At 37.1% G+C, this 13,717-nt stretch overlaps 1 protein-coding gene across 12 annotated transcripts in view; it reads right to left on the reverse strand.

The window, feature by feature from the left end:
• Positions 1–13,717, reverse strand: part of KCTD5 (potassium channel tetramerization domain containing 5) — a 36,775-nt gene that overhangs the window by 16,426 nt on the left and 6,632 nt on the right. For 5 of the 12 annotated variants that reach the window (XR_010825099.1, XR_010825098.1, XR_010825101.1 and 2 more), the window contains exons 2-6: positions 9,647–9,755; positions 8,416–8,507; positions 7,312–7,407; positions 5,176–5,271; positions 4,052–4,168 (exon numbers count right to left, since the gene is read on the reverse strand). The exons of 1 other annotated variant lie outside the window; for it this stretch is intronic. Coding sequence is in view for 3 of the 11 variants with exons in the window: in XM_066977662.1 (XP_066833763.1) it covers positions 4,052–4,168; positions 5,176–5,271; positions 7,312–7,407; positions 8,416–8,507; positions 9,647–9,755 (510 nt within the window). In the remaining 8 variants the exon portion in view is untranslated. The remainder of the gene's footprint in view (positions 1–4,051; positions 4,169–5,175; positions 5,272–7,311; positions 7,408–8,415; positions 8,508–9,646; positions 9,756–13,717) is intronic. 6 more of the 12 variants (XR_010825100.1, XR_010825103.1, XM_066977663.1 and 3 more) reach the window with 2 other exon arrangements.

A 13,717-nucleotide genomic window follows, 5' to 3' on the forward strand; every position in this document is an offset into this window, starting at 1 on the left:
CCCTGCCCCACCTAAGGGCATACATCTACAAAACAGGTTTACCACCCTAAAAGCTGAAGTAAAGCCAGATGTGCCTACAAGCCAAGCATCTGGTCCACCTAACCCTAAACCATGCAAGGCCACTAGGAAGAAATGGTGAGTCATCGTAATGGGTGACTCCCTGCTACATGGGACAGAGGCATCCATCTGTCAGCCTGACTTATCAACTACAGAGGTTTGCTGCCTGCCAGAGGCCCAAATCCGGGATACTGTGGACGGACCACCACAGCTGGTCCAACCCTCTGACTACTACCCCCTGCTTTTACTCCACATGGGCATAAATGATACCGCCAAGGGAAAAATCAAGACTGTACCAAAAGTGACTGCAAAGCTCTGTGGGCAACGGTCAATGTCAGGGGAGCCCAGGTGGTGTTGTCTTCAATACCGCCAGAGAGGTAAAAGGGTGCGAGGAGGAAGGCACCCCTAGCATAAGTCAATAATTGGCTACGGAATTGATGTTGGAAACAACATTTTGGGTTCTGTGACCATGGGACCCTGTTTGTGAACCAGCGTTTCTTTGGGAGAGATGGAATCCACTTTACTGAGCAAGGTGAAGATACTTTCGCCAAAAAACACAAAGTCAGGCAAAAATGCAAGGAGGCCTGTGTGGATGAAGAAGGTGCTCCCAGACAAACTCAAACAAAAAAAAAAAAAGGAAGCATACAGAGGATGTAAGCAAGGATGGGAATACAGAGACATTATTTGAGCATCCTAGGATGAAGTTTGGAAAGCTAAAGCCCTGAAGGAATTGAGCCTGGCTGGGGATGTCAAGGAGATTGAGAAGGGCTTCTGTAAGTATACTGGCGACAAAAGGAAAAGTAGGGGAAAATATGAGTCTGTTGCTGGACGAGACAGAGTACCTGGTTACACAGGACAGTGAAAAGGCCACTATACTAAATGCCTTCTTTGCCTCAGTTTTCACTAGCAAGACTGGCCTTCAGCAATCCCAGTCCCCATAGAGAAGATGGAAAAGAAGACGTGCCTTTGGTGGAAAAGGATTAGGCCGTGAAATACTTATGCAAACTGGACGTACACAAGTCCATGGGACCTGATGGAATGAACCCACAAGGGCTGGGGGAGCTGACAGGTCTTGGACAGATGACCCAGCTGGAAAGCATCTTGGCAGAAAAGGACCTGGGGGACACCAAACTGAACATGAGCCAGCTATCTGCCCTTCCCGCAAAGGCCACATTACGCGAAGTATTGCCAGCGTGTCAAGGGAAGTGATCTTTCCACTTTCCTCAGCAATAGTGAGGCCAAACCTGGAACACAGTGTCCTGTTCTGGTCACCCCAGAACAAGAGAGGCATGGCAATCCTGGAGAGAGCTCAATGAAGGGCCACAAAGATGCTGAAGGGACCAGAGCACCTCTCCTAGCAGGAAAGGCCAAGAGGGACTGTTCAGCCTGGAGAAGGGAAGGCTCAGGGGGATCTTACCAATAAATATGAGAGAGAGTGCAAAGAGGAAGGAGCCAGGCTCTTTTCAGTGGCATCCAGTACCAGGACAAGAGACAATGGACACAAACTGAAACACAGCAAGTTCCATCAGAACATCACGAAACACTTATTTACTGTGGAGATGACTGAGCACCGGCAGGTTGCCCAGAGAGGTGTGGAGGTGTCTCCCTCCTTAGGATATTCAGAAGCCATCTGAACGTGGTCCTGGGCAACCTGCTCCAGTTGGTCCTGCTCGAGCAGATAAGTTGGACTAGATGACCTCCAGAGGTCCCTTCCCACCTCAACCATTCTGTGATAAGTAACAGCAGACAGAGACTACCTGATGCCTATCCACAGTCAGGCTTGTTTTCAAAGAGAAGGGAGTTAAAGAACTTACGATAAAACTGGCATAGCTGAAAGAATAGGTCAAATCATTCCCGCATCAAGTTATTCAATAGCAGCAGAAAATATAAATCTCTCCCTGTTTTAAATCAATGACTGTACAACTAAAAATATCCCACTGAAAGGTAACATGGTTGGTGCATCACTTTTAGGAACATTATTTTTTAAGTGAACAAATCTCACACGTAGCTGAATTGAGACAGATCTCTAAACGTGACATTTCAATAACTTGTCTATCCTGGTTTAACAATATTGATTCAGATCTATACAATGGATTTACAGGACAAAATTAGCAATGGTATCACCATCAAATATAAACACTCCAACTTGCACAAGCAACATACTGCCTACCTCCCTTTCTCCTCTGCTTTTCTCTTACTCATATTAACTAACTCTTCTTCATGACTACCAGTTTCCTTCTCTCTCTGTGGTTGTCTGATTCTCAAAGCTCAGTAAAATACACCACAATTATTCTCAAGTTCTATTTTGAATATTCTTCTATTTTAAGTATTACTGCTTCTATTTCAGACCTGGTGAACTGCTTGTATACCAGAAGGCTTGTCTTGGAAACTTTTTTTTTTTATACTAAAAGTTGATAGAATGAAAGTCCTCCCCTCTATTTATTTATTTACAAATTACATTCTATGAATGGCCCATACTCCATTTTGAGTTCTACTATTTTCACTCAACTGCCTTCTCAAATTATTTGCAAAAGGCTAAAAAGATATACGCATCAGCCCTTAAGTCAGCGCTGATGAATGACTCTAAGACAATAAATGTATTTATTTCAGACCTCTTGATCAATTTTCAGACTTCAAATCTAGGAGCAAGAAAGGTTTCCTTCCAGATTTCTTTTTTATTATTATTTATTTCTTATTATTTATTTTATATCTGCTTTCATTTCTTTACTGCCTTCACCCATCTCCCATTTTATTACACTGAACTTTACTTTTAGTTCTCAACAACAAACACACGAACAACATCATGCTGCCTGTACCCTATACATCCTTACCTACACTCAACATTCCTACCCACTTCCAGGAAGTCTGCAAACCTAGTACATTAATTTTACATTCCAAATGTTACCTATGCAACTCCAGGAAACAGATATTGCTTAGTACCTTGAAAATAGATTCTGGAATATACTTCAGCAGCAGTCCAAGTTTAAAATCTAGAATTGCAAGAATAAGTGTCCATATCATAGGCAAGGTTCTGCTCATAAGTCACTTCGCTGTCATATTATCTTCATGGTGTTATACTAATCTTTTAGACTGAATAACCATACATATAGCAAGGAAAACAACAAAAACTCCAAGTATTTTGTTGGAGAAAAATACTGAAGAATACCAGGTTCCCAAATCAATTCACATAACACACTATGAAACAGAGCACAGCTATGTAGAGAACTTGGAACTGCCTCCGGTATTACTGTCTAGCAAAAAGATCTTGAACACTGGAAAGTAACGCAGTGATTAAAAGAGCAGTGACTTGGGAACAAGGGGAGCAGAAAGGATGAGACGGCCTAATACCAAAAAAACAAAACCAAAAATACCTCAAGATATTCCTTCCTCTTGATACAAGTTTTAAAAGTAACTGCTGCTTTTGTTATCCCCTCAATCCTCCGTATTTTTCGTCTCTGAAAATTTGTTTTTCATTTTTACTGTTTTAATATATTTCATCCACCTAATAACCAATTATGTTTTGAGTTACCAGAAGTAAAGGACTCGGGACTCTAAAGTTAACTTGTTATTAGGTATGCGAAATATACCTGAACTGGAAGAATGCCCCTTTTGAAATCAGTGAACGCGAAGTTGTATTTACAGGGCTTCTAACATTTAAATTGTACAACTTTTACTTAACAACTATGGACCAAAGGCTGTTAACTTTGGAGGAAGATTTAAGGAAAAAAAGTTACCTATTAAAACAAGAACTCTTCTTTAGAAAAACTTTTAACTCAAGTCTAAACAAACAATTTTTTGTTTGCTTTTTTTAAAACAATATGAACATTCATAATGTGCAATGAAATACTGTGAATATAAATAAAAGCCAGTCACAAATACATACAAACTACTATGTGCTGTACACCTAGGAATAAAGTGGAATGATTTGAATGCAGCAGAAACGCAAGGAGGCCAAGCATATCAGTGTGAGGGCAAAAAGAACGGTGCGACACACCTCACTGCAGCATTTCTGGAAGCATCTCTCTTCCCCTTTCACTTCCCGTGACACTATCAGGAGATACTCTGACTGCTGGGCCCGGCCACAGCCATACTGGGAACCTATACTGACAAGCTGAAATAACCAATCAGAGCAAAACACAAAAAGAAACCTTTGTAAAGCTGAAGCACATACCATTATCCAAATCATACAAATAACAGATGAGCTCAAATGCGTAAGTAACAATTACTTGCCCCTAGAACAAGTTGCTACCAAGCTAGAAATTTAATTTTAACTTACTGAAAAGTTATGGAGGCAGTTGCAAAGCCGTCTGATATTTCAAGGGAAGTTAAAGGAGTCACTGATCGTAAGTTAGAAAACTCCCCATACCATTGTGGTGTAACCAACTACTCTGAAAAACCTAAACAAAGTTTGGCGTATTATGAAAGCGAGAGCATTATTTTCCTGTCATACATGCCAAGTGCAAACAGTAACATGGGTATAAGACTGGAAGGTGTTATGCAAAGCAACATATCCAGCCTGTACATTAAAGAACCTCGTCTTGTTCCAAAAGTTGTTAAATAAAATATAGCTAAGGAAATATATTAAGTCATCTAGAGGAAAAAATGAAATTTAAGAAAATTGAGCATTCCAAACTGGTTTCAGAATAGCCAATTTACAGAAGACCCAAGAAAAGAACTGTAGTGTAAAAAATTGTCCCGTTCCCATGAAGGTTAGTACCATGAGCTCTGTTCACAATTGCTAAATGTCTAAAAATTCAGAAGTTCATAACAATCTCAGCAATATTTCACAATTTATTACAAAAAATATTTTATCTTAATAATACATGGCACTTCCTAACCCGTTTAAATTAAAGCACAGCCCATCAGCGCACTTGAGAAAGGTGAGAGCTTTACATTAAGTGCGAAGAACTAGACAACAACCTCCTATTCACAGTATACTGAAAATCAACACTGACAAGAAGACTCATGGACAGTAAATTTATTTATCCTGTAATTGTTACGTGAATAATTTTGAAGGCAGCTGCTAAATACTGTCCTTCTCATATAGTGAACCTATTGAAGACAGCATTACGGTGACAGACTCAGGTTACATTAATCATTAAAATTTACATGACTTACATGCTGTTGTTGTCTAAAGCCTTTGTATGTGGCAATGTTACATAGCCCAAAGTTTCTCATTATGCAGTAATGCCAAAATGTTATTCTTCTGATTGCCTGAAGAGGTAACAATGGAAGCTAAAAATAATCCACAGACTAACACATTAAAATCACGGAAGTGGGGCAGCACAACTATTAAGGCTATTTTTTTTTTGGAATGAAACTGATATTTAATTGCACTTTTCTAGCAGCACTCATTCACTTTCTTTAGAAAAGTGCATCAATGCATAAGTTGATAACTCATAAGTGCACCAGCGGTTTAACACTTTCCTCTCCTATTTGTCACATCCAATTGTATTTTGATAGAAAAGTAGAAATATTGAGGGAAAAAATATTTCTGATCAAAAACAACTGCTAAAACATGTTACATAGGGCACAGAGTACAGGGACTCTCAACCCACAGGAATATTATTCCTCTGAAAAAGTTGATGATCTCTATACCATCAATGTTAATATATACATAAGCATGGTAGGTGCCGTTCCATAGAGTGCTTCGGAAGGAAGTACACTGCCGAGCAACAAAGAGTTATTTAGAAAAAAATACATTACAGAAATGCTACTGCACATTCAAATCTTCATAATAAAACTGCTTGGATTATACAGAGTATTATAATTATGTTCTAAGTGAAATAGGTCTACTAAAAGCAGGTCTGCCATAAAACCAAAGGAGAGAACGACCTGGTCTGAGGAAAGGAGAAGCTGAATAATAAGGGACCATACAGCTACTGTGTCTATCTACTTCAAACTGTGTGTCCAAGAGAGAGCAACACGTGGCAAAAGCGAAGTAGGAAGGAAGCTGGATGAAATGAAAGACATAACCTTCAAGAAAACCACTGGAGTTTTCCAAAAATATAAATTCTAAGAGAGATTATAATGGTTCTTTCTGCAGTGGCGCTGCCAAAGCAGTAATACTCCCAAATATAATATTCACAAAGAACACAGGATTTTAAGACAGCTAAAAGATATAGTATCATTTATTCTGTTAAAAAGAAAAGAATCTGTTTTGTAGCGAAAGCTAGTTTCTCATGACAAAGAATATCTAAAAAATTTTGTCAATGCACTGGTCAAAAACCAGCCATGTGGATTTAGTGAGAGCTTTTTCAAGTGACTTAATACTGAGTTTCTGGCACGCCAAATGGATCTTTTAATATTTGAACTGGAGAACTGAAGCATAAGAAGCTTTCTCTGTGTTGGTTTAGTTTATTTGGTCATGGCTTTCTCTATGATACAAAAGCCTTACACATTTTATTGAATACAAACAAAACATTCTTTTTTAGTTTTGTGTGCTGTATTCTTAAAACGTTCCTTTGTTGTGTTATTAGGGGGAGAGTGCACGGGATAAAAAGTTTGTGCTTATATTCTGATCTCTCCTACAGCTGGCACCAGACACTGAAAAAGATGTTGGCTGAGCACTCGGGTCTCATTCCAGAGTTAACAGAACCACTGCTCCTGTGCAGTTTAGATATTCTGGTAGGAGAGGAATGTAAAAGATGAAGAGGCCATGTACTTAGTTTCTTATTCCCAGAGATCATCAAAGAGAAAAGAAAAATCATTTTGTAATTTCACATTGTGTTTTCCAATATACTTATGTACTTTCAAAGTTATTTTTACGCAGTGCAAAGATGGAAACACCTGTAGCTCATGCCCATCCAGCTTTCCACCTGCACTGGATAAGTTTTCCCTCTTATACATATCAGTCCTTTACCTGAAGAACCACTGCTTTGGCCTAACTAACAGTTATCTCAAGCTCATCTCTTTTACCAGATGTCTGCCCTACCATTTCTATAAACTTGCATTATTTTATTTTGGTTTATTCACCCTGCTGCTGTGTAGACCCCAAAGAGTTACATTTCAAACATGATGTATGTTTTTATAGAAAGTCAGATCAGTTTAACCAACAGAGAGCTACAGCACTTTTGTTCTCTGACAAATAAGAATACAAATCTGAAATTTCAATTTAATCATGTATCTTTTTATTAATCCAATTTCTGATAACAATTGCACTTAAAAAGATGCACAGAATTGACTTCCTACTCCTCTTTCACATAAGTAAATTTTTACAAGACTTTGAAATTATATCCTATATGTTTCTGTTACCTGTTCAAATTTCCAGCCATCAGACATTGTGGAGACCATTTGAGTGAGTTCCTCTTCCTGGCACTGCAGCACCCTGTACACATGTTTGACTGGCACCTTTAGGAAGAAATATAAGATGCTCAATACAGCATGGAATTCGCTATCTTTATAACTTTGTGACTTATTCTTTAGAAATAGTAAGCACCAACCCATTTTTTTTGTAGAATTCTCATTTGCTCAGAGTCACCTTGCTCAGTGCTTCATGAATGTTTCAGGGACTGAAAGTGCTACTTAAGAGCTATAATCATCTTAAGACTTATCCATAAATAGATGAGCTTCCTACATTGTTCCATGTCGTAGCAAACCACATTAGTCAAAATCAAGGCTAATATTCTGCCTTTAAGGGATGTCTGACCATACTCAAAAATGTCGTTATTTCTCTGTCAAGCTACCTTCTCCAGAGCAATGAATAACTAGGACCACATCAGGTGAAACCCTGCAGAAAATACTGCTATTCCACAACCCAGCTTCAAATTTGGCAACAGTAAGTTTGTAATGTCTCTGTGAAGACTCAGTCGAAGGCCAGAGAAGCAGAGTTAAAGAACAATCACAAACTTGAATACTCTTTACTTAACAGTTTCTCTATGATATTCATTTTATGAAGAAACATTCATGAGCTGATTTGAGAAGAGGCAGGGTCTTCAAAACTATAGAGCACCACAAATAAAGTAACTTTAGTTCCCATCTTGATCTTCTGTAGCAAACAACATTTGTACGTATGCTGTATAAACAGCACTTATACATCTTATCATATATCTCACCATATTCAGAGCGTTTAAATGTATATGAGAAAAATAATGCTAGCCAAGGTGTTTTCTAAAATAGTTATTTCCAGAAATATTTTGACAAAGAAATTCCACTATAACTAGACATTTTTGAACAACTGTTGAACAACAGAATTTTAGTTTTTGAACTAGAACTGGAACTGTTTGCTTGTGCCTTTTGTGAAGGGTACAGCCGCTCAGTATCTTACCGGGGAAATGAGCAGTTATGGAAAAAAAAAAGGAACCACCCATTACTTACTATATCATAAATAATCAAAAACACAGTAGAAAACAGCCTCACCTGTGAGATTTTGCTGTCTCTTTCTCTTATTTTGTCCTTTACCAGTTTTATTAGTGATGTGATATTGTAGAATTCAGCCTCTTCCAGTACACCTAGTATGAGAACATGTTTTGAAAAGAGCATGTAACCAAAGGTTCCCAGCCAAAATCACCATCCAGTTTCTACGAAGATCTTCTGTTCCGCTACAGAAAACAATTTATTTTGCCCTAGGATCAATTTGTTTACCAGCCTAACTGTTCTGGCTTTCTTCAGGCAGGTGTAGTTCGTGGTCTAGCTCATTCTGAAAAACTGTCCTAAAAACAAACTGAAAAAAATTGATGCCATTTCATACGCAGAATGAGAGGCAGGAAATAAAAGCAAACAAACAAGAATAGGAGCACAAACGCCATTCTACAGCAGTCTGATGGACCACCATAGCTCAAGCCCTGTCTCTAGAACACTAAAGAAAAATCCAAATACTCCCACTGAAAAGTTCTCTTACTGGCAGTGTGCAGAAAATTTTTCTTCTTGTCATTTGAGATCTCTGTCCCTGAACAACCTCTTTAAGATTCTGACTGCTGTAGCATACTACAGACTGCAACAACTCACATGTTCAAGCCTTACCTGTTCTCTACACAAACGGTATGTTTAACAATGCAGATTGAAATCTTAGTTCAAATTATTTCCTGCTAATTTTCTTAGACTCCATTTCTCTTCAATCAATTTGTTCACTATCTTATCAACACAGCTTTAGTACTAAAACAGTCATCCTCCATTAGGATAAAATTGATATGAATTGGGGCCAGGAAGCCAGGGGCAGAATTTACTCTTCAACAGCACATTCCACATATCTGAACATTTCAAAACTTCACTCATACTTGGCTTTACATCTTCAAAAGCTTGTTTTGCAGCCAATATTCATTTGCTTGAAGATGACTGAAAACAACTATTTCACACAGTTATACAGGAAAACAAAACAAAAAAAAAACAAGATTGTATGATAAAAGGCATCTCCCCTCATGGCAAAATGTGCTACTTCTAACTGGGAGCAGGGGCTGTGAAACCAGGAATCATGCTTAAAACACTCCAGTAGCAGCAAATACTATAACTGCACAATACCAATCAGCTTTGTCTGAAACAGATTGAAATGCTACACTGATTAAGATTTACCATCTACAGGTACATTACTTTTGGTGGCTTTCAAAGCAGTGAGAATAATGAGAAAGTGACAAAAGATTTTGTAATATCCTACCTTCCTCAGCTAGGTCCTTGTTAATAACCAGTTTCCCATGTCTGAGATAGTTCAGCACTGGCCCAAAGTAGGTCGGGTCTCTGTCTATTAAATAGGCACCTGTTTCATCCTATATTAGAAACAAACAAAACAAACAAACAAACAAACAGGACAGCCAAAAAGGCACAATGATTTGAATGCCCAAGCAGGAATTAATTGCAAGCTCATACTCAACTTGGTATATGAATTACAAGCAGGTACTCATATACAGCTACATCACTTAAAGCCGAATTTAAGACATTAAATGGAAATCAACAATGTAGTTGTAATTGTATCAGATTGGTCAATCAACACAATCATGTACTAGACACCTTTTCGCTGATCAATTCCCACCCCTCTTTATCGAAAGATTATTAAAGCATCAGACCACTGTTACCATGAAAGGTCTAAGCAGTAAGTGAGAACACTGAAAACTAAGGCTAAAAATAATACAGGAACTACCATTTTGTTTGGAAACCTCAAGTACAAGAACAAAGAGGCTAGTATTTGAATCTCACTGTAATATAGCTTCCACTCCCACCCCCCCATTTTGTTTTTAATTAAAAGCAAACAAACCTACCTCTTCTTTAACCTGAACATTTTGTTCTAAAATCTTTTGTTTCTGTCTTAGCTGAGATGTACAAATACTCACAGGGTACTGAGAACTGCCATGTACCAAGCAAGTGTTTTATGTGCATCTTCTAAAAAAAAAAAAAGTATGCTGAAGATGCAGTTCCTACCTACCTCATGCAGAAAAGAGGAATCAAGATCAAATTATAACTGATGCTTAGTTGACCGATTAGAACATAGTTCAAGAAATTTTCCTGCTGATATTCTTGACAAAGACAAAGGAGTAAAATTGTTGTTTCCTATACAATTTAGGGTCTACGTGTGCACACCTTCTATGTGTGAGTAATGCAATATTGACATAATCTTCTTCTTTAGAGCTCTGGACAGCAAAAAGTGATAACACAGTTGTCTAACAGATACATCTGTCCTTTCTACTAACAAGCAGATCGCTGACAATAGTAATACTTCAGTACCTCAAGTTTTGCTTCATTATATATATTCTATAAATATATACTGGAAACTTGAAGCAGCATGCCAAGTACTTTTTAAAATTTAATAATTATTTTTAATATTTGATTAGATTACAGAAAATACTAAAAAGCATTAAATACCATAAATACCAACAATACTAGCTAAATTTGAATCATTCTCATATATATATATATATACACACACACACACATATATATGTGATACTTGTTCTACATGAAAAAAATCTGCTGACCGAATTCCTAGCATTTGGAAATTCATGCTGATATGTAAAGGTTTGATGACTGTACTGTAATACCTGAAAACTCCCCCTGTTTAACAGTTCTTAAGGTTCTGAAAATGGCTCACTGAAAATGATTGCGGATGTATTTTTAGGCACATGGATTTAGTTTCTAGAAAAATGCATTTATCTAACCAGGGCTAGCAGAAAGCTAGACCACAGCCTGAACTACAATAAAAACAAACATCTTTCTATCATTTCACACTAAATGCTTTGCACACTAGAAAGCACTATGATTTTAGAACTAAGTGAAGGGATGCTATATTTCACATAAAACTATACAGATGTTTAAGAAAATACTGCTATTATATTAAAATGTGCTGTCAGTTAACCAACACAGAGCACACAGTGCTTGATGAAGTCCAATCACAATTTCTTCTGTGACTGAAATTCATGGTCTCACAGAAGATAGACTATGCACCAAACCAGTTGACAGATGAAGTGCACGAAACAGTATATTTTTAATGTTCCACATTTATGTGCATTTACATTACCAAAACACTTCATGACTGAACAGTCCATAGAAACAACCCTCAGAAATTAAGTTAGCTGTCAACTGTATGAATTACAAACTGAAGAGCATTATTTAATCCAGGAACAGAAAACAGCAAAGTTGGAAAGAACGATTGAAAACCGATAAAAAGAAACACTGCTTTAAAGAAAGAAAAAGTCTTCGGTCATCTTTTGCAACTTCCACCTAATGATAGGTCACCAGCAACCTGCATTACCTGAATTCATCAGCCTAGCATGTACAACAGAGCATACCATTAGCACATGTACCAAATATGCTTTACATTTCCTGACAACATCCACTCTGTGATAAATAAGATATAATTACTTTTGTCTTCTAAGTATTTTTAACCTTTCTCTCATCACCTACAAACCTTTTTTTTTTTGCATTCTCTCAATCTTCCTTTCACTTATAATTTTCTTTCCTCACCAGTATCAAGTTTTCTTCCTCACCAAATTACCACACAGAATGTATAAAAATGCTTACTCTGCACACTGATGAATACAAATACCATCCCAAATATAACGTACCATATACAAATAAAGTGCCATTGCACTATTGCCACAGTTTACGAAGTCTGTAAGGTAATAATGCATCTTTAAAAAATAACAAAGAAGAAAAAGGAACCTCAATGTCTTATAATTTATGGTATACCAGTCACTTTTTTTTTTTTAAGTTGTAAACATCAAGAGTTGAAGTTTAAGAACTCCAGCTAAATTCTGTGAGCAATCCAAATTCTGTCAGTAAGATTCACTCTATTATATAAATTCCATGCAAAATTATGAATACACTAAACAATTGAGAGTAACTGGCCACCCTCTTACTTAGATCACAGATATGGAAAACATGCATTCATTAACGCACTTCCAAAGAAAAAGATGTGTTCCTTGGACTTTGATCTTACAACTCAGTTTGGTTCAAGGAAGTCAGGACACAAAACATAAATGATTCAGTAAAGAATACTGTAACAAAATACAAAAGATGCAGATGTAAGAGAGGCATAAAATTGACATCCTGAGCATCCTCCTGTAGAAAATGCCTTCTCACTCCTCCTTTAGAGTGAGCTTCCTGATTATCCCTTCAACATGTACTGAGCACTGGATGTTAAAATCACAAAGAAAAGCTGCTTACACTAGATCTTTAAGGATATTTATGTAAACATAAATCCAATAAAAGCTGACTGTGTAATCATTGGCTCCACCTACAACTCTCAATATATGGGTCATAAGAGTTCATTCCACACCTTCAGAGTATTAAGTCAGGGTTGGCTTCATTCACATGCACATGAAAATACGTTGTACTCCTATGTAATTGGCATTTTAGACACCCTTTCTAAAAGAAACAGTTTTACTTTAACGTAAGATAAGAACAATAATGTGTGCTTCAAATATGATTTAGGCAGTTAAAATGCATAGCTACAGTTTGTGTAGATATAACTGGTCTTTGGGCTTGATAACTTGAATATTAATAAACTGTATAGTCCCAGCTATGCCGCTTCTTTTGCTAACTAGTTAGTTATACTTCTACAACCTTTGAGCAAGTTCGACTCTTCACTGTCACAAGCAGAGTGAACCCACCTCCCCAGATTTTTCAGATGAATACTATAAGTGCTAGACATATCAATATTCTAATAAGGTATCAGTTTTCTTTCCTGTAGATATATTCTACATAAACACACGTTAATGTTTACCGTAACAGCAGCTGCAATTCACGTTTCTTCTCCACTCAGTATAATCATATGATCTCACATTTTGCCTGAATAAGAGTTCCATACAAATTTTGCCATTCTTTTTAAGGATACTCAAAACAAACAGTTGTGTTTGTGTATCCAACACAAAACTGCTAATTAGCCACACAGGTGTTTGTATCTCTACACAATTCTGTTCTTGTATTACAATCTTCTCTGTAACAAAAGAGAAGGAATTCCTTGTTTGGAATTCCTAGAGATTTTCCACACCTGCTCTCCTTTATGTTTTATCTTTAATCTTTATCTTATCATTTAAAAACCAACATTGTTGAGGTACAGTGAAGGCTGCATTTGTTTACCACTCTCCCACGTCAATGTTTAGCTCAACTGTGTAGCAGAATAAAGTTACAAATAGTATGGAATTTTAGGGAAAGCCTAATAACTAGCTGCTAAATTTTTGATTACGTGGTTATATATATATATATATATATATCAAAGTATAAAGGCAGTGTAGCT

This window comes from Anser cygnoides, chromosome 15 (genome assembly GCF_040182565.1).
Source record: "Anser cygnoides isolate HZ-2024a breed goose chromosome 15, Taihu_goose_T2T_genome, whole genome shotgun sequence".
Lineage (NCBI taxonomy): Eukaryota > Metazoa > Chordata > Aves > Anseriformes > Anatidae > Anser > Anser cygnoides.